Below are 26,203 nucleotides of genomic sequence, written 5' to 3'. Positions count from 1 at the left end.
TTATAATTTCCCCTTTTAGGGTCCTAAAAGTGGCTTTAATGTAGTATTAAGGCTGAGTTGAATTGACCATCTAAAAACACACCCTTAGTCTGGTTTTAGCTAGAGAATATGATAAATTTATCTGATTTGCCTCCCCTAGTAATAAACAAAAGATCTCTTGATAACTGTGTGTCTTAAAACAAGCCTATTGTAAATACAGGATACAGTTAATCTAAGACAGAAGGGTCCTTAAATAGAAAAATATTTAATATGTAGAATAAATCTAGTTGCAGTTATATTACATCATAGAATCATAGAATCCTAGGGGTTTGAAGGGACCTCGAAAGATCATCTAGTCCAACCCCCCTGCCAGATAAAATTGAGTTGTTCTGGGAAACAATTCTGTTTACATGTCGTTGGAAGTCACTCTCCCGTGATCCTCTATATATCTGAATGCTTTAAGTCTGATAGTGTTTCTTATTTTTTTTGGAAGATTATTAGTCACAATCTTTTCTGAGACAAATTTTTGAATGGCAGCTACTTAAAGATCCTTGTTGTCCTGCAACATTGCCTCTGGTTCTAGCTAGCAAGTTCTAGAGCAAAATGTAACTGAGATGGTCAAGGGTACTTGTTCAAGGCAGTTCTTCATGCAGATGGGGCTGCTATGAATACAGCATGCAAGTGTGTTTAAAAATAAAAAAGTGACCCAACAATTTGTAGTATGTCAAACTTCACAGGTGCGTTTCAAGATGATGAATTTGGAACATTCGTGAAGTTGTTTTATCATGGCTGTAGTAATTGCCAAGTACATGCTGTGACCTTCATGGAGCAGCTGCAATTTCAACAGCTGTAGTGATATTCCAATTTATGTCACTTAGGGATGTTTTGTTTTACCTTAGGTTAGAGTTTTGTTCCTCAGCATAAGAGAATTTAGGGAAGAATTACTGGTGGTGGTTCTTAATTTCTGTTCCTGAAGTTAGAATTATACTGAACTTGGCACATCTGAGCTGTGACTAGCAAAGATACCTTGCATCTCTTTTATGAGGAAAGGCTGAGAGAGCTGAGACTTTTTAGCCTGACCTAGAGAAGGCTGAGGGGAGACCTTATTAATGCCTGTAAGTATGTAAAGGGTGGGTGCAAGGAGGATGGAGCCAGATTCATCACTATTTCCCAGTGACAGGATGAGGAGTAACAGGCACAAGCTGGAACATAGGAAGTTCCATTTAAATATGAGTAAAAACTGCTTTATTATGAGGGTGGCAAAGCACTGGAACCAGGCTGCCCAGAATTGTTGTGGAGATAACAATTATTTCCCCTTCTCTGGAGATAATTCAAAACCTGCCTCAATGCAGTCCTGAGTAATGTGCTCTTAGGCAATCCTGCTTTAGCAGGGGAGTTGGAGTAGATGATCTCCAGAGGTCTTTTCTAACTCTGACAATTCTGTGATTAATTTCCCGTAAATAATGTAACTGCCTGTGGATGCTTTTTATGTGGAAGTGTGTCCATGAGGTTTTCTGAAATTAGTGTCACCAAGCAGGCATCAGTTCCTAAAATACAGAAGCCTGTGACTGGCAAAGTCTGGTGGTTGCCTGTGATTTTCAGCTTTTTTTGTGGTTGCCTCCTTATGATAATACTGTCCCTTAGAAGGTTTTATCACACCCAGAGGCCTCTAGCTTGAAACATACTGAGGTAATTAATGCGTATGATGCCAGGTCATAGCATTACGTACAAAAACCATTCCAGTTATTCATTAGCGAAATGATGTTTCCACTATCCAACGAGGGATAATAAATGTACTTCCTTACCAGTTGCGCATATTACTCATTGCAAATATTTTGTCCAGTGTGTATTTGGAAGCAATTAATTTGATTCTAGTTGTGTCTGGAATATTATTTTATGAGGAGTCACTGAGAAGTTTCCTCAGAACTTTTTTATGCTTGTGAGTCTGCCAATAAGAGGTTTGCCTTTAATTCAGAAATCCAGATGATTTTCTCTCATGGGAGCCATTTCTTAAAGTCACTTTTTAAAAAGTCAGTTAAATTGTGTAACATTATTTTTCAACTTCCTTGTGGTGTCTGTATTTTCATGTTTTTATCTCAGTCACTAAGCATGTTTATTTCATAATAAAACAGGGAACCTAAAATTAAATTATTTCTCAAAAGCCTTTTCCAATTTCATTGTGAGATACTGAAGCAATTGGTTTATCTCTGTCTAAACTGTTCTGAAAAATTCCAGTGGAGGAGGTTCAATGCCACTTAATGCCTTTTATTGTCGTACTTCACTACTCTTAGTAGTAGAATAACTTCATAATCCTTAGGTTTCTGCTCCTGCAAAGAGGCTAATTGCTTCTCACACTGTCTCCTACAGACACAGAGGACATTTTATTCCCTTCTCTGCTGCAGTCTTTTCTCCTTTGAAGAAAATGTTGCTTGTAGATTTTGCTCCTCTGGATAAAAGAAACCAAGTATTTTTGGTGTGTTCTCCTTGTCATGTTCTAGACAACTGATCATTATTCTTGTGTTCTCATCAAGAAGGATGATGCTCAAAACAAGACACAACTGAATGCCTGGTCCCTAAATTTAAAAACTGCTTTGCTGCATGGGTCAGTATGTTTACATTTTTGTTGTTTTTTACTTGATACTGTTGATTAAATCCAGCAAGTGGTCTGCTCTGCCTTCTGGATCTGTTGTAAGACCAGTCATCACTCATCTACATCTGTGTGTTTGGTTATTCCTGTTTGTCTTTAACTTGTTCATTTCTGATAACTCTGGTTTGCTAGGCACACTCTAAAGTCTGGATACTGGTATATTTGCAGTCCTTCCCAGCTTCAGTTAGAGTATCTACCAGAGAGATGCAGCCTAAATCTGAATGAGTCACCTAGTTGGATGTTGCTATGGAACGAGACACAGGAATTGAGCATAGTGCTTATGGGGATCTCCAAATGTTTTCATGCTTGACTTGTGAGTCTAGATCTCATTTTACTGTTAATGAAGTACATAGCACTTGTTTCATAAATTTCTTGCATTTTCACTTGAAGTTCTCTTTCCTTCACTTGCCAAAAGGTTGAACAACATAATCCAAATTCTGCTCGTATTGCCCATTTCTATGATTGTATGGGATGCAATGGATTTGGAAGGAGTATGCCGGACCAGATTTGAACTTCAATTTGTTCTTTAATTAATATGCATTATTTAATGTATTTCACTTTTTTTACTTTGGCTTGAAGTACAAGCTTCATGAACATAGAAAGGTTTGATTCTCTTTCCATGGATAAGCTCTGTTCTCATTTTTCCCAAAGCAAGAGCTCTAGTTAAGTGTTAGACGTGAACCAAAGGCTTGTTGACCAGATAGTTGTACAGTTTTTATTATTTCAGGTTTCAATATGTGCAAAAAATAAACCCTCCCACACATAGAATTCCACATGCAAGTGGTGTAACATATGTAACAAATAGGTGACTATATATCATGTTTCACTGTAACTTTGTTTATTTAAAGCATATTTTATTTTTAGATTTTTGAGTCATATTGGAAAGCTTCAACTATACAAGGTAAAATAGTCTGTTCAGCATGCGTCACTTCCTTGTAGGTGTTGACAGGTTAAACTGGCTTCTTGTCCCCTGGACACATCAGATATTGCTCTATGCTCATTGCTTGATACATTTCTTTTCTGAAAATACTCAACATACTTAAGGACTTGAGTTCATGTTAGTTATGCTCCTAAGGCTTCTGAAAGTATGATCTCTTTTCTTTGGCTGCCCACTTCTCAGCTGTTTCTAAATGTTTGTTGGACTCCCACTCTATTCCTTTTTGTTGCCTGCTGGATATCTGAAATCAAGGAATTATATGCTTAAGTAAGAGAGGATTTAAGATATTGGCATTTGTGCATTTGTGTTAGTACCCACCAGATATCTAATACCTTCCAAAATGTCCTTGCTCTAGTATTTCTCTTGTCATTCTGCAGTGGTGTTTGTGAGGCTCTGCGCACAGTTCTCTAGGCCGTTTCTCTTCATCCTCAGCAGCACTGCAACCTGGGTTGTCCTCAGCTCATTCTCTGAAAAAAGGGGAATAAAATGTTTCCTGTGGATTCTGTTGGAGGAAGAAAGTGTTGCAAAATGCTGCTCTTATCTTCTGCCTTTCTTTTTTCCAGCCTCTGATAACTAGTCAGTCAGATGATACTGTAGTTGTGAGGCCAAAGGCATGCTCAGAACATGAAAGAGCTTATTAAAGTAGCTAAAGCGGAGATGTGTGTACACTGTATTTAAGTATTTTTTGTTGTTGTTGGGGCATTTAATCTAACATTAGTTAAAGAACCAATTGAGATTGCACACACAAGCAGTAATTAGTCAGGCCTAAAGACCCCAGACTTGGAGCTAGGAGTGTACTACCTAAAACAACACCTAAATTTTCTCTGCTCTCATGAGCAGTCCTCAGAATGATGGGAATAAGTTGCAATTTACATTTTGTTGTCTTTATGGAAAAAGCCCACAGAAGCTGATGACAAATGTCATTCATTGCAATGATAAAAATATGCAGTCATGCTGAAGATATTTGTTCTACACCTGTTAGAAATCTGTTGACATTAGTACTTTGATCAACGTTTAAACAAAAGAAATACTGAAGTGAAAAAGCTGTAGCATCCCAAAATACATACTTACAACATAGTAGATTTTTGTCCCGAACTCCTGTTGGTTACCTTGTGCCCCAAGTACTCTCTGCCAACACTGGTCAGGCTGTCTTGTTAGTTACTATCTAGAAAAACATTGATACAGTGCTTTCTTTCTTTCTCCTCTTGCAGTCTCCAGTCTTACAGGAGAGATCTCCAACTCATTCTCTAGAAACAAAGCAGTTTTAACTCTGTCCACAAACTTTAATCAGCAGTCCACAAATAACATGCTTTTGCCAAATAACTGTACCACATTGTGGTATCATCTACTGATAAATTTGTTTGCACAACCCAACCATAAATTGTATTGCCAAACAGTTCACAATCCAGTATTGTTGGCAATAATTTTTAAGCTCTCCTTCTGTGGGACTGGGCTGTCAGTATGTTACTCATGGGACATTGCCATGGTTGTCAACTCTCCCTCCTCCTGACAGATCATACCCAGGCAGATCTGTGAGAAAAAGGAAGTACTGTCCAACCCTTTTCATAGAAGGGAAATCTCAGTATAAGGACATGACGTAACAATATCAGAGCTGCAGATAGTCCAGATGTTACATGATTCAGTCTTGAGTCTAAAGGACATGACTTAATTCTTAGTCCTATCATTACATCACCAGTGTGCAAGGCTCGTGCACCCAGACTGAGATAAGCTACAAGATGTAATGTGTGTCTCAAATACTAGTGTGCTTTTTGGAAAGATAATTTTGGTTATTATTGTTTTAAATGCTTGTTATAGTTCAATTTGTACATGAGCAATCCTGAATTCACAGTTGCCTTGTTATGAAGAAATTGCTAATTCTAACAATGAATTGACTTTATCTAGCTCATCTCAATTTGATTTTTTTCCTGAAAGAAAGAGGTTTTTCTCTATTTGAGGCTTTTTTACATAATTTGGGTACAATATGACAAGAAATTACCAAAATGGGTACTTTTTGCCAAGAGCAAATTCTGCTATCTGTCGTCATAGCACTGCTTGTAGGTTGCAACAAATTTATTCTTCAAGACTGTTCCAAAATGTTTGTGAAATCTAGTCATTCATCATTAAGCAGCTAGAGGCTGAGACTAAAAGATTTGTGTGAGGGCTCCATAAGGAATGATTGCATGTAAATATATGCATTTTTTTTCTGCGTACTATTAGAAAGTAAACATTATTATGGTCTAATCTACAAAAACAAGTTAAATTGCCCTACCTGTCCTGTAATTTGACCCTGAATTCTGCTTTTATGGAAGGAGATTAATAACTTAGAGAACATTTAGGTACTAATTTTTTTTTAATGGGCCAAAAATCCTAAGTCAAATTGCTACTCTGTACTCCAGTAACTACTGGAGACTTGCTGGTTCACTGTGTTAGTAGGTTCAGATGGTCAGGACTGCTGTCTTCATAGATTAGCCTGCTAATTTGTTCCATGATGGCTATTTTGGTGTAGGAAGTAACTTCTCAGTGTTACATGCTTGGCAGGATGCTGTTATGATAGGTGCAAGTCTTTTACTGTCACAATTACAAACATCACGTAAATATGTGGCACCTTGATGCTGTGGTATCAACTCTTTGGTAAAATTGCTATGAACAGTGCTTATAGTAGTATCTCCAATCTGTTTGCATCATATAGCTTCCTTAAAAAAAGTCAAAGCAGACAGCACATGGTCTTTAGGATGCTGAAGTGATGCTAGGCTCTCAATGTGTTCTTAACCACTGAAAGAGAAGCCCTTGAGAATATTTTCTTCCTTTGTCTGCCCAAAGAACAGAACCTGTCTTCCGTAAGGACTTAACTTTGTATTTGTGGTACTTTGTCCAGAGTTAGAAATGTAGTTGGCTTTAAGTGTTTTTGTTCTTAACACTGTCCTATGAATTATTCTACCTAACCTTTTATTGAAGAAAACAAACTGAAATATAAATTCATCTTGCTGTTCAGGTAGAATTTCTACTGCCTAAGATTTTGTCTTAGCAGTACTTGAGGTCAACTTTCAACACTTCTCTTAGAATATTAGTGCCCACAAAGAAGTACTGAGGAAAGCTGAAATATCACTCTCCTTTTAGCACCTTTATGGTACTGCTGCACTGCATTCTTCCACATGCAGTCACATTTTAGTTAAGGGGTCAACTTGTTAAACCTATCTCTTCATCCTCTGCACCAAATGATTTAGATGTTACTGCAGAGCCCTTCTGGAGCATGAGAACTGTATTCCCTTACAGTGAAGCTTAAATAGGATCTTTTGATTTACAAGTTCACCTAATACTCTTCAGCCACTTGAGAATATCTAGTCCACAGGGATAGATGGGAGTCCTAAAGCACACACAGCAAGGATGTTGGATCCTCAGCACAGTTGTTCATCCTATGCTCTGTCTCTTGCTACTGCATGCATAGTTTTCTAGTGTTCTCACGTAGAGCAGAATTTCTCATATGATAGGCTGTAGTAAACAGGAAGTTCAAACATGTTTGACTAAAGGGCCTGAATTTTCAGAATAGAACTTAATAATGGTAGTTTTCTTTCAAAGCATACCCTTTCCTTTCCAAGAAAGGAGGAATAGACACATAAGAATAACAGAGCTTTTTAATGTTATTTTAACATCATCACACAAACAATAAGTTAGATGCAGTAAAATAATTAAATAAATCTTGAGGTTCCAGCCCTCATACAAATAATTCAAATGAATAAAACAAAGTTAAAAAATAAAACCAGCACAAATTGTGGGGAAAAGAGTTACTTCCATATAATATCAGTTAAATGAATGGAAGTTAAGTTCTGACTTGACATCAGCAGTATTCAGTGAGTGCTGACTCCTTAAACCCTTTCCTGGGTGCATAAGTATGTGTAGAAAAGTTGCATGATCAGACTTCTGAGGGGACCCACACACCTTCACATGTGACCTGGAAGTCCAGTCAGTTTTCCAATTTGCCTTCTTGCAGTACAGTTCTAAGTGGAATACATGGAGTTTGCAAAGCTGACACAGTTACAGATGCCATCCATAAGATTTTAGCATACACTGAGTCTACAGAAATGAACCCTGTACACCAGGCTTTTTCTTGCTATAAGTAGTTTTTGGTCCTTCTTCGTGTGTTAGTGATAATGCTAATACAGCTTCTTTCTTTTTGTAATGCAAAGCCTGATCACTCTCTCAGTACTGGTCTTAACAGGTTAGGTTTCTAGGACTGGAGTCTTAGTGTTGTTCAGTGTGATTAGGAAAGATTTAGTCAGGCCATGTATAAAATGGATACTTAAGTAAGTTAAAACTTTACAAATAATTCAAGACCAAATGCTGGCTCATAAATTAAGTGGACAGATAACTTGATATGCATAGTATTGTGCATGGGAATACTCATTTAAATGTTAAATATTTTGGCTTCCCATGGAGTGCTTTTCAGGTAATTCATAGTAGTAAGATAACGTGTCAACTGTCTCTCTGCCTCAGGAACACTGATGTGAGTGGCAGACCACAACAGCTTTTAAAAGAAAAGCTTCATGACATTCAGGACTTCAGTGTCCTGGCACCAGTATAGGCTTAATTTTGTTCATTGGAGTCCAGATGTAGAAAAAAGGTCACTTTGGTTCAGGGAGAAAGTGATTCTTGGCCATTACTGCATTCATATTGGAGTCAATCCAGTTAAGGTATTGAGTAACTCTGGTGTAAACACCAGGCTTGTTTTCTTTTGCACAACCATCTCCCCAGCTGACAATCCCATAAAGTGTCATCCTGCCATTGTGCTCACAGACCATGGGGCCACCGGAATCTCCCTGACAATGGAAAGAGAACATATTAAGTAATTTTCTGCAGATGGAGCCTTTCTAACAGGGAGCTTTTGAGTGTTGCTTTCTGGAGTAAAACAAGTCTAACTATGAACTAAAGTCTTAATTTTTGGCAACACTGCATAAATGAAACAGAAGGCTCAGCATATGTTATGACTTGAATACAGTCTGTAAGGGAAGGAGTTCTCTAGTTCCCTTCTAGCAGGGCACAGAGAGAATAGTTACCCTGCAAACAACATTCCATCCTAGGTGTTAGGTAAGGTCAAAGCCAACACTCCCTATTTTCATCACAGAACCCATTGAATAGACTGTAAAATAAGGCTTTGAGGAATAATATTGTCTAAGACTTCTTGCTCTTCCAAAGAAGCGTCTGGGTTGGAGGGTCTACATAAAGAGAGACTCATCTGACCAGTGGAATTCAAGATGCCACCAGCTGATCCATATAGTGTGCATGCATTTAAAATGCTGTAGAAGATAAATCAGTTTTACCTTGCATGAATCAGTCATCCATGTGGGATCTCCAGCACAGATCATGTTGTCAGTAACTCTGATATTGTCATAGTATTCATATTTGCATTTTGTCTGTGATATTAAATTTACAGTGGCCGACATCAGTCTTTGAGCATAGTAAATGTCATCTACAAACAAAAGATTTAACAATTTTCACCATGCAAGACAAAAGCCCATAACACTCTTTCAGCACTTAAGAAATCAGTTTAATTATTCTAGTTCTGATTTTGAGGCTCTTATTTTCAGCTTATGCAGTGTTTGTTTACTTTTACCATTAATTAATAAATTCTAAAGAGAAAAACAAGAGTTTCTAATGCTAACTATAGGCTTGGTTTTTAGAGAGAAACATTTTGCTAGTTTTTGAAGCAAGTTCTGCATGAATGCAATCCTTTGTAAATCCTCCAACACATTTAATTTTTTCTACTTCTCATTACATGAAAAATAAAAATAATTGTGGTTTATGTCTTTGCTCACTTTGTATGATTGGCAAGTGTGAGAAGCAGCAGAGAGTGCCATAGACAACTAGAAAATGTGATAAAATATCACCTTTGAGATATGCATATGTAGTACATAAAATAATAGAAAGCAATCTTGCTTTAATCCTTTGGAGATCATGGTATTAAAAACATCCAGTTTCCACACTGTGCAACTACAGCCTTAGAAAGGGTAATAATTCACTTACAAAGATCTTGTTTTCCATACCCAGCTATTTCACACCGGGTGTTGTCTCGTAAGTAAAGGTTCCTCTCTGGCAAGCAGACTGTTCTGACGTATTGGGATTCTACTGCACACTGTCCAGAAGTTGTTCTTATCCTTATCAAAGCTGAGAAACAAGTCAGAAGATAGTTATATTTATAATCCAAGTTTTTAGCCTCCATCTCTCAGAATAGAGTATTGGGTACAGTTAATACAATAGAGTTAGTAGTTGCAATTATATTTGGTACTGGTTACATATATGGTTCCTCTCACTGCTTTTCAAATGACATTGCAACATGGTTTAGCAACAACAATTTATTTCCCAGCACTAAAACTGGCAAGTGTTCCAGCTTGAAATTCCTTCCTGGAGGAGGATAATAGCTATGGGAAGACTGTTATACAAGTGTATCTTCAGGTGTTTTAAAACCTTAATTTTGTGACTGGCTGTAGAGGGTGGCATCTGCTGTTGTGCAGAAGAGGGGGGCAGTTTTTACTTCTCCCCAGAAGGGCTTCTGAAGTTTTGCTTTCAGTCTTTTCCCATTGCAGCAGGAATTTGGAATGGGTGGCAGAGTTTTAAGTGTCAAGCGCAAGAGCAGCACATCTATTCTGTGCACGTTGCGAAAACCCGTCTTTGACTGTGTTAGTTTAGGGATAGGATTGTGAAAGATAGATACTTGGGGAAGTCTGGATTAATTGAGGATAACCTTCAGCCAATGTGGTATGTGATAAGTCATTCCCCTGCTATATGAGGAAACCTGCAGTGCATGCTTTTTTCATATTTTACATAGTGTGATTTCTGTAGACACAGAATAACGTAATGTCTATTTCACAGGGTTCTGAGCCTATTATGCTCAAGCCAGAGCAACTTTACTGCATGTGTATAGGACATTCTGCCCCTTTCTGAATGCCTAGTCCAGGTTTACATGCAGTTCTACTGACAGGCAACCCCCTTCTCTTGGGAAGATGGTAGTAATAGGATTTTGTTACCACTGTTTATGGAAAAGCCATGCCTTGCACAGATCCAGAGATAAGGTAGGCTTGTAATTGACCACATGCCACAAACCAAATTTATACAAGTTGAACAATTTTTCTCAGCACAGGCCTAGTTCTCAGAAGCACCTGGTTCCTGTTCCTCTTCTCATCTCTGGTTCTACTTTTATAAAGTGTATGCCATAATTACATAGCTATCCTCAGTGTTTAGAAGGCTCTTATTAAGGTGACACTTACCAATATCATTGTCATTGCCACCTGTATCGTCTGTGAAGTCAGGGTGAGATATGATTTCATCAACCATGAATACTTGTTCCTTATCATCAGTAACATTCAGCATAGGCTTTCCAAGAAAGACTTTGTAGAGGGATTTGTTTAGTGGTTTTTTTGACCTGAGTGAGAATGAAGACATAAAAGACTATTGGTTTCTAAGAGTGAGGTGAACACATCAGCTTTCCCCAGGGAAAACAAGAAAAAACACAAACATTTGTTGCTCAACAGCTTCTTGTCTTTCAGTACCACTTTTACGGAACAGCTAAGGTAATAAAATTAGATGCTGGCTCCAATTTAGGCTGAAATTGTTTAAATTCTATAATTCACCAAAATGTTCACATCTTGCTAGCTTGTTCTGTTTGAACTGAACTCCCAGAGGCTTAATGTTTATGGCTTTTGTTCTTGTTTTGTTCAATCAAAAAGCCTTCTTATGGTACTTTTTAGGAGTTGTTCAGTGAGCATCACACAAAAAATCAGTTGAAGAAAGTTGCAAATAGGAAGGATTTAGAACTGTAAACTTACGGAGTATGAAAACAGTGTGCTGCTGTAAGCACCCAGCAAGGGTCAATGAGGCTGCCACCACACAGAAAATGGTCAATGCCCCTTATATTTTGGAAGATACCAGCTATCCAAGGCTGAGACTCTATTTCTGCCTGGCTTCCACCAACAATCTTGAAGTACTTGTTGATGCTCCTCTGACCGCATGCAGGGCCTATCAAAAAAGACATTTTTTTCAGATGTTTTTATAACTAAGTACCAACCTCAGGCTATTAAAAAAAATAATAATTTTCCTCAAACTGTTACTTACCACACTTCTCTATATTGCAGGGTGTTTCTTGAAGGGAGAATCCTGTTTTAGTGTAACACCAAGGTCTGTCCCTTCCATTTGGGTTCCTAGAAGATAAAGTCTTCTTTTCATAAAAGAACTTTAAAAATAAGATAGCATCTCAGAATTCTAACTGTTCTGAAATGGCCACAAGTGTTCTGTTGCAAGATTCGCAAGAGAAAATAATTAACTATTACTATTCCTTGCTGAGCATTTTCCAGTACAATCAGCTTCAGTAGTGAGAATGCAACTTTTGAAGAGTCACATTTCAAATATTTGTAGTCAGAATTAATCTCTGTAGCATTCTAGGGGTTTTTCTAAGTTGTTTCATCACATGAGGTACTTTTGGGGCTTTGCTTACCTGCAGTAGCTGTGCTTGCCTAGTCCGAGCTGCAGTGCATTCTTTGAGTAAACATTGTAATGACCCCTTCTGATTACTGAAGGAAGGTCCCATGGCAGACACTCATCTTCTGTTGCCATTCCTCTGTAGTCCTCCCCATTCTCAGTATAGCATATGCTGGTCGTGTCTGAGAAAATTATTTTGTTAGTAGTATGTTCTTAATTGTTCTGAGACAAAAAGGCTCTGTATGGATCTTTCTAATGATAAAGTTAATGCATTTACCTTAAAACCAGATTATGCAACATCTGGACTGCTTATTTAGTCTCCTTAACATTGTTCTATATGAATTTTGAGCATCAAGTATCTCATACTTGAAAACATTCATATTGCTTCTTTAATAGTTTCAGTGCACTTCACAATATAATCAGTTCTTCTGCTTCTGACCACTCCCAAACAAGTTAACTTTTTTCACCCCACACTAAAATATTTGTAAGGAGGCAGGTAACACTAGTTAAGAGGCAGGGACAAATAAATTAGAGATCCTGATTTTGTACCAATATTTAGCAGTTTCTCCTCACTTAGTCTATTAGTATAAAGTGCTAAGGGATATCCAGTCATGTGTTTACTGTTAATACTTTCACTTGGCATTTCATATTCAGAATTTTCCTTTTTAGATCTTTTAAGTCAATTTTGTTAGTGTTTAGGAAGATACTCTACCTATTTCGCAGTGAATCCCTGCATATCCCTCTGGGCACATGCAGCGACTAATTTTGCTGAAGTAGTAAGTAATGCAGGTTCCTCCATTCAAACAATGGCATTCTGCAAGTTAAAAGACATCACTAATTAGAGGCAAACACATTTGGCAGTACATGTGAATGATGAAGTAAAGTAAAATGTAGTTGTAAACTAAGTTTTAGGTGTTTAAGTATCATTAAGAGCCCTTTTTCCTGTAGGAATATGTAATTGCAGGTTAACAAGTTCTTTTTAGGTTTGAGTAGAACAGGCAGATATTTACCCTTGCGATTTGATCTGTATTTATATGACAGCTTGTTGTGCTTCCTGCTGTAAACCTAAGGGAAAAGAAAAAAAAGGGATTTTAAGGAAACAGTTTTGTTTATGTGGTTTGATTATCTTTTATGGGCACAAGCTCTGTTTCCTACTGCATACCTTCAACAGTTTAGTTTTTTGCACGTAGTTACTAGCTGAACCTGCTCAGTGGAATCTGGGTCTGAATGAGCAAAGTAGAATGGGGAAGAAAACACTACACACAACACCCTTAGGAAAACGTGACCAATCTGGTCTGCTGCATCAGGTCAACAGTGCAGGTATGTTTGCAGTAAGGACCTAAGCAGCTCTCAATGGTAAGTGTCCCTAAAATGGAGAAGGAAACTTCTCCCTCTCCACCTCTCACCCACCAACCAGTGCAGCAAAAAAACACTATTCACCAGCTGTCTCAGTCATTTTGGTGACCTTGGTGCTTATTTGTGCCATGGAATAAAAGCCAGTGCATTTATACAACAGCAGATTCTTGCCCTGTATGTCAGGTCCTGCCTCTGTTTTGCAGGTGGGATATATCTTTCTCCATGAAGCTAAATAAGACCAGACATTTAGTATAATTTTCTCAGATGTCAAGTGGGCTTGCCTGAGCAAAAATAAGTAATGGTAACCATCTAATTCCATAATATTGGTGAATGGCTTAGCTAATTGTTTTTCTACAAGTTGATAGTAAAAAATATTAAAATTCATGTCTGTTGTTCCTTTTTTAGCATCATGTTTTCAAACAGAGGAGACAGGAACTTAGTCAAGTCCTGATATCCTCCTCCATGGAACACCAGTGAGCTCCTGGTACTTAATGTCCAGGTCTAAATTGCATTAAGAGAAAAGTAGGAAAGCTAGATTTCTTGGTTATTTTATGATGTTTTCACTATTTGAATGTTAGCAGACATCTTAAGATAGAGCAGAATCAGAAGTAAAAGCAAAGGGTTCGAAAACATGTTTCTTAGAGGTGTGCATGCAGCAGACATGTAAGTATGTGCAAAGGCGGCAAAAAGGAGAATTCAAGTCAAAAGCCTTACTATTCTGTCCAAAGCAGAGTGATCAAAAGCAGAAGTGGTTCCAACCACCCAACCATTTATTTCAAAACTTACAGAATCTAGTCCCGTGACAAGTGTGCCCAGGGTTACTGTGAGGAAGATGAGTAACTTCATGTTGTTAGTTCTCACTGTGTTCCTCTTCTATCTGTATTATGTTGATTCTGAAAATAAAAGAAGAATAGTCAGCTTAATTGCTGCTGTTGTCCTCAGTTTCAGAATAAGTCATAACACAATTGATGGAAGAAATAAGCATGGACTTGTGGTAGAATATCTGCTTATTATTTTCATATATTTAATTAGAGGCTATTGTTTGAAGCTTTTTTATACATTTAGCATTAAAACCAGTTTGTTTTTTTAGAGTTTAAATTAAGCAGAGAAAGGCCAACACTGAAAATCCATACTCAGTTTCTGCAGTATGGACTAACACAGTCAAAAATTGGCAGACATATTTAGCTGCTGTCCAGCTTTTTCTTATTTAACTGATTATTACTCTCTTGCAACAAAAGCACTGAATGTGCACATTTACTGTATGAAAGGGAAAGCTCCTTTCTTCTTTACCTCTGTAATTGCTGACTATATCTTGTTGATACTAAGCACTTACATAAGCCTGGCCACATCACTGAGTGTTTCTGACCACTGCAAACTCTTGAAAGGCTGATCTTGATGTTACTTCACTTACTCAAGAGTCTTAGAAAGGGTTAGGACATGTTCTATCTTTATTTCGTATCTGTAGCTGGCACCTGTAGCCAAGCATTTCAAGCAATCTTCCCAAGACTGACTTAAAAAAACTAGCTTGTAAAAATGGTGGCAGAAGAGCACTATAAAGTACCAGTACATGTTTGTGTATTTTTTTTGTTTTGTTTTTAAATTGCAATGCAAGTTATGGGATTTATCTAAGTGTCTTCAGTTCTAGAAAACTGGATAACTGATTTTTAAAAGATTCCATTGTTATGGAATCCATAGTTATATCTACATTGGCAAGCGTTGCAATGCAGTAGGAGAGGGTATGCAGAACTGACCTGGTGCTGAAGGAAGGTTTCACAATGCGGGGAAGCAAATAATGTCTCAGGTACTTGGATGTGCACACCTTTTAGATTCAGCTAATATAGTTTCCTGAAACATTATTCATATTAAGATGGTTATTTTTAGCATATTTGGTAGCTATGCAAGTAAATGCCTTTTGTTACCAGGATATTTCTGAGGCCCAGCCTTAGCATCACAACTAGCAGTACTGCTGATTTCTTGCTAAAATTAAAATGTACTGTAGCATGGAGAACAGATCTTCCCTACTGATGAAATACTGCATTATAGGATATTATTATTATTTTATTTAAAGAGCAATCCCTCGATTCTGTTTGATTGATACCCGGCATTTTTGCCCTTAAATCCAAATTGACTTACCGGCGCGAGAGCCCCGAGTTGGCGCGGTGACGGTCTGTGCCGGGCGGTGCTGGCGGTGCGGGCCGGGCCGCGCTGGGCCGGGCGCTATAAAGGCCGGGCCGGGGCGGAGCTGCCGCCCTGGGGCGGAGCCGGGGCCTCCCGCCCCCTACCGGGACCTGCGAGCGCCTGGGAATTTACCTCGCTGCAAACAGAAGATCCTGGAGTGACTCAAGGGGGAAATTTTAAGTGCCGCTTTTTAGTTTCGGGGAGGCGGGGGGAGTATGGTCAGGGCGGGCTAATAACTGCATTAGGAGCTCGACTTCTGTTGGGGGCTCTTTGGTAGCCAGTAATTTTTTAAAGGCATTTCCAAAAAAAAGAGAGAAAAGAAAAATGAGTGGCAGTAATGAGAAGAATTACTTGTGTTGAAACATGGCTAGAGATATGAACAAGCATGTATTTTATTCAAATGGTGCTACATGTAATGAGAGAAGCATAAATTATTTATTGAGGATTCCACTGATTCTGGTGTGGGTTAAACACAGCCCACTGGGAGGAGATATTAGGCCAGAATGTGTGCTTGAGGCGCTGAATGTCTTTTCAGACAGCTGCCTCCAGCTGAAACGCAGGACGTTTACAGCAAGCAGCATGTGTTATTCATGCCAGCTGGAATCTGCTAGGACATGGGGCTCACAGCAGCTCACCTTCTCCAAAGCCTACTTGCAGATCCCTCACCTCTAAGTAATCTTCTGCTCCCAAGAAATTGGTTATGGTTTCCACATAATTTTTATTCTCCAAAGAAATACTCAACGTGGAGTCATTTCATAAGATGGGGATGGAGATGTGAACTGACAGATGTTTATCTAAGGATGCAGGCTCAGCAAAATAGCTGGTTTTTTTTTTCTAGCCCAGTTAAATGGAATTTTTCACATTATGCTGTAATGTTGTAGCAATGTAGTGAATGAAAGTAAACCGGCATATGGTATTTGTGGATTTATTCCTAGGGTTTAGCTTCAGGTAGTGCAGATTACTAAACTGAGGTGGGTCTCCATAGGCTGTGTAGCTGATGGAAGGGCAGTTTCTTCAGAGGACAGGTGAGGGCAGGAGTTGACCTGAATTTCCCTCAGAGGAATGTTTTCATAACTGGACAATTCAGAGCCTAAGTAGACCCCTCTTCTATGTTTGGTATGTAACTTAACTGGTATGAGTATGGCTTAGCTTTCTTCTTTCTTCCTCACCTTCTGTTTGTGTCAAGTCTGTGGTATAACTATACCTTTATTTGAATACTGACTAGTTAGATTCTGTATTCCTTTCTGTTGAGATCTTCAAGCTCATGTGGTCTGAAAGCACAGGGAATTCACTTCACTGAATAGCAGAAACTGAGTCAAACTGTAAGTCCAAAAATGAACATAGGAAAGGACCACATCTTTCTAAATTTCAGAAGAGTAGTTTTTCTCTCTGTAGGGTGACTGAACATATCAACATCACAAGCAAATAAATTCTCTAAGAAACAGGGCAGAAAATCTCAAGGTAGAGTCCCCATGGCACTCTTTTCAATTTAGAGGGGTGGCTGTGGAGTAAATTTATCCTAGGGGATAAATTCCAGGTGGAAAAATGATCCCGATTTAAAAAGCAGTCTGGAACATGTGCTCACTTAATGGGTTTTAATACACCAACCTTACACATAATTACTTAAGAAATGGCTCATCATTTGATTCAGCAGGGAGAGCAGGGAAGGAACAAGGTGCTGGGAAGAGGAGGGTTCCTTGGGGCTGGACGCCTTCTCTCCTTCCTCTTCAATGCTCTCAAGGAAGAGGTATTAGGCCTTGGTGGCTTCCTCAAACTCTCTTTCTGGAAAAACAGTCAGCATTAGAGCATCCAGGTTTCCTGTTTCACCTTTGTTACCTGAGAACTACTATACAAGTGTGAGCAATGATCTCCTTGAACCTCTGCATTCGCTGTGCTGGCTGATGGTTGACACAAGATCTGAAGTGAGGCTGCAGCTGAAATAAACCCTTGGACCCTTTTTGTGTGTCCTGCCTTAAGGCAGAGACCTTGAAAAATCTGTTCTGACAAGATGTCCATTTGACCTCAAAACTGATAGGAAATGCACAGACCCAGGGAGTGGGAGAGGTGAAACAGGACCAGTTCTGCTACCAAGGGACTTTTGGTAGCTTCAGAATCAGGATTTGTCCATTACTGCATGTCTTGAGAGTTTAGTTACAAGCCATGTTATCTCTCCAGAGTAAGATAGTGATAGGAGAAAGGAAAATAAGACCTTTATTACTGAAAATAAAAATTGTTTGAGAAGAGCAGTGAACAAGACGAAATGTTTACTAAAAGACTCAGCAAAACATATGTGCTCAGTAGGCACTCATTAATGACAAGCCATGAAGCTTAAGAGAGAAACTTGTACAGGCCCATGAACAGGTTTTCTATTTTAAGAGACACTTTCTGCTTTCCTCAGTTAAATTCTTTTTCCTTACACATGCCTGTGGTTTCATCACTTTGGTGTCATTTAAATTTGGCAGAGGTGTCATCAGGATGAGAGGGAAAGATTTCTGAAGAAAAGGGGTGCCACAGGAAGTGGTATGGGTGACCTTGTAGAAGACACTGTACTGTTTAGCAGGAGTACAGCATCTAAAGAAGAAAATGCATTTTGGAAAATTTAGTCCTTCTCTCATTTACGTAGTCAGGGCTGTTAATAGTAGGGCTTTATATATTTCTCTTGTCTGTACCTGGATTATAACACAGAGTAAAGTAAAAATATATACCTTTTATGAGCTGCTTATGTGATCCAAGTCTATTAAACCCATAGAGTGCTTCTCTCAGAAGTTGGATGCAGTGGATCCAGCCCTGAAGAGCGAGTAGGATCAGACCCTGTTTTGGCAGTTCTTGGTTTACTGTGATTTAGTTTTCAGTTACTGATAAAATTCTTGCTGATTATTTTAATTTATAGTTGGAGTAAGTTGAATGTTTCAGACTAATTATCTAGCCTTTTTAGAAAATATAACAATCCATTCCAACCAGATGAGGACACTGACCCTTTTAAAGAAATAAAAGGTTTTTATCTCCTGATGGTGTGCTGAAAGAGATTGTAAAGTTTGCAATGTTTTGCAGAAGTTGTTGGGATGGAGGCATTAGTTTTAGTGTTCGTTTCCACAGCTACTGATAAAATATTAGAACTAAGGAGAAATTTCATCCACCATACATGCTTTTAGTTCATTTGTAAACCCCAGAAGGGTAGAATTCATGGAGAATTAAGTAACCCTGTAAATATTAGTTAACTGCCACGTAAGTGCTATTCTGTCTGGAAAAATTTCCTTACTGTGGTACTCTTAACACTCCATGCTGGTTTTCTAAATCAGGGATACTCGCCTAATAGGAATCTCCACACACTTAAAATTACAACCAGAAATGCTTAGAAATCTGCCCTAATCCTGATATCCTGTCTTTCTCAGCAGACACTTCTGCAAAACTTGGTGAAGGTAACGGGGCTCAGTTCAGGGGTGAGCAGTTCTGTCTGCTCAAGGAACTTTTGCAGTCAGGGCTCAGTTACACCTGAGACTTTATGTTGCCTTAAGTCAAGCAGTCATGTGGAGCATCTCCTGGTTTGTATCACATATCAACAATATGAGAATTATGTATGTTTTTCCAACATGGCTTCCCATGAAATAGAAAAATCATTTGCAAGTGCTTACTACTCATGTGTTAAGAAAGGGGAGGTCTAAATTTGCACTTGAGGAGTTGTGTACCTGAACCTCTGTCACCTCACACAAAAGAGCACAGGGTTAAGTTTCACATTCACTATTTACTTAATGATTAAGAATACAAAAGCTAAGAAAACACTTGTAGCCTTTTGACATGTCATCTCTGTAATTTTAATAGTTTGTTGCTGTTATTTTTCTAAAAGAAAATAGCTTGTCACTGAATTAAGTAGCCCCAGTTAAGGGTATAGAATATAAAGAATATAATTTTATGTACTGGAGAGGAGCTTTACAGTAAATTTTGAATTGTGGCAGAAGGGATTTCAGGGCAAGTTTAAGGCAGATATTCCAGAATAGAGTTGTTTTACAATATCCTAGTTTCAACTTCAAAAACACAAGCACCTCTCCAGTACAAACATTTTGTATTCTTCTTTTGATATTAGCCAAGTTACTTTTAATCAGTTAGCTTCTAGCTCTTAAGATAATAACAATCTCAAGATTATTATCTGAAGATAATAATGACTGAATAAACTGATAGATTTAAAAATGTAAACCCAGAGATTTCAAATGTTACATTATCACTATTCATAAAGTTAAAAATATATAGCTTGCTCTTCAATCTTATTCTCTCAAATTATGGCTTTTATGTGTCCCAGGAATTTCCAGAATAGCTGATTTAGAGTTGAATGTGATTCATAAAAATTCTTGTACTTTAATGACTCTTGATTACTTGTCAGTTGTTTGTGGTTGAAATTTGAAGCAAGTGGTGATCTCATTTCCTTTAGGTAGAGTTCAGCTACTCCAGTTTCTTTGTTTATGTAAAATTTTGTTCCTTCTCTTTGCAGCCTACTGTTTCTCTCTTATCTGTGTTATATGTATGGGTGGAAGTAGCAGGGTAGTTGAGGGTCATTGAACTCACTCCAGGTGCTTGTTGACACTACTTGTTGCTTTGCAAGAAGCAGGAGTAGCCAGCCTTTATCTCTGAACGAAGGTAATGTAATAAAAAACTTGTAAACTTGTTTTAGTCACAAGAAAAAAAACAACTGCTGTGAGCTCAGCTATTTCATTACACTAGGTGAGAATGTGGTTGAAGTTTTAAAATAATATAATGCCTGGCAAGCACAGTTTTGTTGGATGTTCCAGCTGCATTCTTCAGTGAGACTGTGCTAGAAGCACCTTAAGCACCTGTGAAATCACCGGGTGCATTTCATTAATGTGTAGGAAGCAGCTACTTGACGAATGTTCTTTTTGCGTATACAGTGTTTTGCTGTTCCAGTGAGCTGTACGGATGCTGATATTTTTTTGAACAGCAATGATCACATCTGAGGATTTCTTCATCAGCTTGAAGTGCACCTGCTTTTAAACTGTTTTATATCTCATTTAACATTTATGAGAATCCACCGATTATGAAAATCACCAGTGACATTTGTTTAAAGTGCTCACTTGAAACATATAAAGATTAGTCTGAGCTACAGATGTTGCATCCAGATCCTCAGTAACTTAAAATTATGTTTGCATTTATGTCTTGACCAATTTTTAGTAGCTAGTTGCTGGAAGCACTGGGGGAAACCCATAAATTACTTCTGAGTCTGAAGCTAGAAGGCAGAAAGCAAATACAAAGTTTTTAGGGTTTAAGCTGTGCATCTTCTGGTAAATTCTGAAGTAGGATATTTTTCAGGGGAATCCTATGTTTGCCTGCCATTTAGTTATTTGTAATAGCATATTGAAATGTTGTTGGAAATTCACAAAAACAGCTGGCTTGGACTAGTATTTCTGCAGCGCTTCAGTCAATCAAATTCACGTTCCACAGAAAAGCCAACAAACTGAGAGTGTACCAGTTGGCAGACTTATGGAGAAACAAGATTTGCTAAAAACTGGGAATAAAGCAAATATTGAGGGATGAGTTCTGCATCAGTGATGGTGTAGCCAGGGAAGCAGCATATCCTAACCCCCTGTGTAATATTGCCCAGGTGAGAATATTGGCACTGCTCATCTCTATGTGACACTGCCTGGGAAGATCCTTCCTCCTCGGTCTTTGGCTTTCCTACTCAAGAAGGAAGATAAATGTCTAAACTAACATAGGCAGTTCATACCTACAGGGAAGGAATTGGTGACTTTACAGGCAGCCCTGCCAAGCAGCGCTAATACCATAACAGATGTCTTAGTGGAGTGACACTTAATTGTTCTTGCTCTCAGTAAAGTGTGACACTGCCTTCTCTGATTGTCTTGGCCTCCAGGGAGAAAAGAGCATGTTGTGTAGGTCTTGCACCTCTCCGGTAGAATCCCGGGGTGCAGGATCAGTGTCAGGGACACCTGTGTGCCCAGAGGGAAGCAGCTGGGCTGAGTGTATTCCTTGCTGCTCACTAGAGGTGCAGATCACTTGCAGCCATAGCATAGAATTGTGCTACAGTCCTTAACTACAGGATTGTTTTGACTGGAAAAATATTCAGGTACTATAATGGTGGGCAGCAGCATACATTTCTGAAGCATTAATTATCTAAATAAATATAAGCTATAGAAAAATAACTCTCTGATCATAATATTATTGACATTAATTCTATGAAGTATTGAAAAAGTTCTGAAGAAAAAAAACACCCCTCTAGATTTACAGTTGAAGGAAAAGGATACCAAATGCAGAAAGATAGGAGTGTAGAGAGCCAATAGGACAGTACTGCCCAGGGTGTCAGGCAGAGTCTCAGTACACTTTCAAGTGAACAGCTGTTGAACAAAAACAGTTTTAAGGAGAAGAAGTAAGTTGCTTCCTGGATGCTGTTGAACTACAAAATTCTTGCATAAGCTCATAAAGAAACTGTGCTAAGAAAGGGGAAACAGAATTTACTTGAGTATTCTAATAATAGCATGTATCTTGGGTGCACTAATAATAGTACTTATCTCTTCTCCTCCCACTCTTTCAGTTGTTTTGGCTGCAGTCTTTTATTTTTCTAGTTAGCTTCCTGTAACTTAATTCTAGTATAGCCACTGTACTACTTTCCCTAATCTTTGTTTGCTGATTGTTGTTAACGTTTTTAATTTTGAAATAAATACATTTCTAAAGAAAGTGTGCTTGCTCTCCTGCAGGAACATAAACACCTATCCTGTCTGTGGAAGTTGCAGCCTTTATTGATGAACAAAGAGGACAAAAAAAGAGAAAGATTACAGAGCCTGCTTGCATATGACAAGCATAACAGAAAAAAACTTCTAAAGATACTTTTTTGTTTGCAAAACAGGCCTTTTAAAAATCCTTTTGTAGTGTCTTCCAGAGGGGGATGTTCTGGCATATAGTGACCTATCATCAGTACCACCAAGGATATTCCTGCCAGGAAGCAGAAATACTTTGTCTCCATCCTTTGTCTCCATGGCTTTTTCTTGGCAATACTTATCACTTGTGCCATTTTTTTATTTTGGTTAGAACTGTTGGAAAGGACAATGTTTTATTCCTTCTGAAATGCATGTGGGTTTTGAGCAAAATATCTCCAATTGAGATACAAGAAAGCCTCCCTCATTGGGAGTTTTTGAAACAGCTTTGAAAAGCATCTTTTTGTTCCCCAAGAGGTGTCAGGTGTATGCCCACTTGTCTCTGTGGATCAAGCAGTGAGTGAGGCAGGCATTGACAGGGGAGATGGAGAAGGCAAGGTGTAGAGTGGAGTCCATGCTAATAAATCTGTCAGCATCTTGGGTTGCATACTGGTACTGATGTAGTCATGATCAGAAAGGAAGGGAGGAAGGTGGCATGGGGAAGTGGCAGTGTTTAGTGTTGTTTCTATTTCAGAAACTGCTGTGATTTAGCCAGGAGGGGACTTAATATCAGAAAAGTTAGTAAATGGACAATGGAGGTTGTCCACACAGGTTATTCAGGAGTCAGCATTTAAAGGTTGAATGTGAGAGGAGAGGCCTGGAGGGCATAGGTCGTGAGGTGCTCTGAGAGTGAAAGTAAATTATGTCTGGTTTACGCAGTGAAAAACAGAAGAATTATACAGGATAGAAGAGAATTCCATAAGAGAAGCCCTTGCAGGAACTTTTCTGGCTGCAGATAAAAGAAGTGGAATTGCATTTGTCAAGGCTTTTGGCAGGCAGAAAAGTTGCATTGCTTTCAATGATAAAGAAAGAAGGTGGAGAACAGTGGTTTTGGACCCAAAAGGACCAGGAATGATGGAGCTCTGTTATAATTACATTGAGTTTGATCTTATGAAAGGTGTTACAAAAGGTGATAGAGACACATGTAGATTTACTCTCAAGAGTGAGGGAGGTTTACAGTAGAGGGTATAACGTCACCTGCATAGAGATGGCAAATTAGTTCCTGTTTCCAAGTGAGATACAGCATGAAGAAAAAAAGGGACCCAAAAGCAGCCATTTCAAGCCACAAAGTGTTGAGTTAGAAGATTACTAAGAGAGGCAGTAAAGAACAGAGCTGTGGAATGTGGCCAGTGGTGTTAAGGTTGCCACTGTTAATTTTGTTTTGGGTGAGCTCTGAAGTGATCAATGTGTGAAGGAGTTGCAAGTAGTATAAAGAGTGGAATACTGTTAAGGTAAGACAGACTATAGGAAATGACTGGATTTTCTCTCCCAGCACCTGGTGATGAACATCCATGTTGCAGTCCAATAGGAAAGCTTTTGCAAGCCTATGTGAATTCCCCCGAGACAAATGGAAATTTCTAATATAGTCTGTGTAACACAGTTATATAGAACTGCTTCTATGAATAAGCATTACTCAGCTGGAGTAAGGAACATGAGGACAAATCCTAGGCCACTGTATTATGCTGTACTGAATATTATTTAAAACTACCTTATGCTGCACTGAATATTATTTAAAAGAAAATTAGGTTAGGGAGATCCTTCTGTTCCTTTCAGTGGAGTAAGTCTGGGTACCAAATAACCTATGCAATCAGACAGTCAAACCCTCTTCTGAAATACAGCTCTACAAGTTCAGTTACCCCATAACATGTTTATCCTGGTGTAACAGGGATCAGCATTTGGTCTGTAATAGCTCATCACAATTTTACTGTATCCGCAAAATTAAAGAAGCCTGCTTCAGAAAATACATTCCAATGGAACAGCTTTTCCTGGAAAGCTACCTAGTTACTCATAGTTTCTTGAGCCTCATTCTTCTCAGGGAAAGATGGAGAATGACTCCTGCCGTGAGCCACTCTCTTCACTGTAAAATCTAGAAATTCATGCCTTAGACTGACAAGAACTTGGAATCACAATCTTTCCTCTAAGGGTCACTGCAAAAAGTGGCTGCTGCTACTGCTGGCTCTTCTTTAAGCTCCTGCTCTTAGAAAACTTGATACGAGTTTTAAGGGAGATAAAGGATGTTTCAAGTACCAGCGCTGCACAGTTGTGCAATGGTTCTACAAAATCACTGACTCATATACCATAGAACATGTCAGATGTTTTTAGGGGTGGTCTCATGGGATGTAAGGACATCAGATACCTACCTTAGGCATTTTGAACCAGGCCAAGCACTTTTAAAAAATTTTTCTATGCCTAAATTTGATATGTTTGGAAATTAAGCTTGTAAAAGCCATGATTTTCAAGCTAAATTCCAGTATAGGCAATGTAGGCTACTAGGTCACTTGCTTGCTTTGGATAGTTTTAGGTGATTAATGCTATGCCTCTGTCTTTCTTCCCACTGTGATTCATATTGAAAAAGGAATTTATCTTTGACAGTCCGGTGATTTATTAGTAGCTGATTCCACAATAGTATTCAGTGCCAGGCAGAGGTGTTTGCTTTGATCCTCAAAGCATGTCACTACATTAACATGAGATAATACCTGAAAGTGAGGTTCATTAAAATGACAGCGTGACATGGTTATGGTTTCACAGCTCTTGGTTCTGGAGCTAGATAATTTGGCATGTTTGGACCTCTGTGTTTTTCCGCATTGCCTTCTATAGGCATGTTTGACTTTTTTCCCCTAGTTGTGACAAGTACTGAAAAGACTGTTTCCTCAAAAATATTAATGAGAAAATGCAAAAAAAGAGGAAAGGCAACATCATTTAAGGAACATAAGGAAACCACAGTCTGAGCATGTGACATTGAAGTCTGTGAGTATATATATCAAGTATACTAACTTGAAAAGTTTATGTAAGTAACTTAAGACTAGATACGAAGACAGACTTGGCCTTAAGTATCTTAAAACAACTATCAAAAGTACAAATAATATTTGACTAATACATATCTACAAACACTTAAAAATGTAAAAGAATTATTCTAAACTATTGTTTGGCAATTAGTAAGTGAACTGGAATTTTCCCAGCAATTTCATATAAAGTCAAAATAATAATAGATATCTAAATACCTGGTGTGACTTTTTTGGTATCAGAGGGTTTTGTGAGATGTTAAATGGACCAATGCTATTAGAGCCAGTAGGGTCCCAAGAGCTGTGACTCATCAGGAGATTTGATGTGACAGGTAGTTCTCTGAACCCTGACATGAGTTTTACTTTTTGAAGCAATAGTAACATTCTTTTAAGGAAATATTTCTAGGAAGACAAGGAGCCAGAAAGCTCAATGGCTGGAATTCAACATTATATTTTTTTTGCTTCTTGACAAAAGTATTTGCTGCTTGTAAGCAAATGATTAACAATAGGACTGTGTCCTTATCTAATACGCTATATGAAAGCCTTGGAATGGTAGATCTTATGCAATGACCAGGAAACAGTGAACTTAGGAGTTCTTGTATAATATTATTGCCATCTAACCTCTACTGAAACCTGCATTCCACAGCAGGGCAATCTTCTTGTGTGAGTTTCTTAAGATTCCTGTACAGCAGCATTGCAGCTTTGGGGAAATCCACAATAATGTATTTAGAAGCTGAAGTTTTGCGTGTATACAAAAATTCTAAATACTAATAATCTGTTGGGGCTGCCTGTATAAGCTGAAAATTATATACCCACTGCAAAATACTTGGTTGAGATCTTAGTGCCTAGCACATATGCAGCCCCACTTACATAATCTGAAAATTCTGATTTGAATTTTCAAGTTTTGTTGTGGTTTTTGTCTTAA

The 26,203-nt window shown here is 38.4% G+C and overlaps 1 protein-coding gene across 3 annotated transcripts; it reads right to left on the bottom strand.

Moving 5' to 3' along the window:
• Nucleotides 1–3,315: 3,315 nt before the first annotated feature.
• Nucleotides 3,316–15,577, bottom strand: PLAU (plasminogen activator, urokinase). Of its 3 annotated transcripts, XR_007889444.1 has the most exons (13): nucleotides 15,519–15,575; nucleotides 15,137–15,230; nucleotides 14,172–14,278; nucleotides 13,040–13,094; nucleotides 12,742–12,843; nucleotides 12,046–12,211; nucleotides 11,667–11,752; nucleotides 11,381–11,570; nucleotides 10,823–10,977; nucleotides 9,582–9,722; nucleotides 8,879–9,027; nucleotides 3,896–4,030; nucleotides 3,316–3,804 (listed from the first exon to the last, which is right to left on the bottom strand). XR_007889444.1 is itself a non-coding variant. In XM_051619118.1 (12 exons), exons 3-12 carry the CDS (start codon nucleotides 14,229–14,231, stop codon nucleotides 8,183–8,185), a joined length of 1,299 nt encoding a protein of 432 aa, XP_051475078.1. In that variant the 5' UTR covers nucleotides 14,232–14,278; nucleotides 15,137–15,230; nucleotides 15,519–15,575; the 3' UTR covers nucleotides 7,178–8,182. The 3 variants fall into 3 exon arrangements, 2 of the variants coding, with proteins under 2 accessions (XP_051475078.1, XP_051475080.1); XM_051619118.1 differs by lacking the exons at nucleotides 3,316–3,804; nucleotides 3,896–4,030 and adding an exon at nucleotides 7,178–8,377; XM_051619120.1 differs by lacking the exons at nucleotides 3,316–3,804; nucleotides 3,896–4,030; nucleotides 15,137–15,230 and adding an exon at nucleotides 7,178–8,377 and having other exon boundaries at nucleotides 15,519–15,577.
• Nucleotides 15,578–26,203: the final 10,626 nt, after the last annotated feature.

The sequence above is a fragment of the Apus apus genome, chromosome 4, assembly GCF_020740795.1.
Source record: "Apus apus isolate bApuApu2 chromosome 4, bApuApu2.pri.cur, whole genome shotgun sequence".
NCBI classification, from domain to species: domain Eukaryota; kingdom Metazoa; phylum Chordata; class Aves; order Apodiformes; family Apodidae; genus Apus; species Apus apus.
This window is presented reverse-complemented; position numbering and strand designations above follow the sequence as displayed.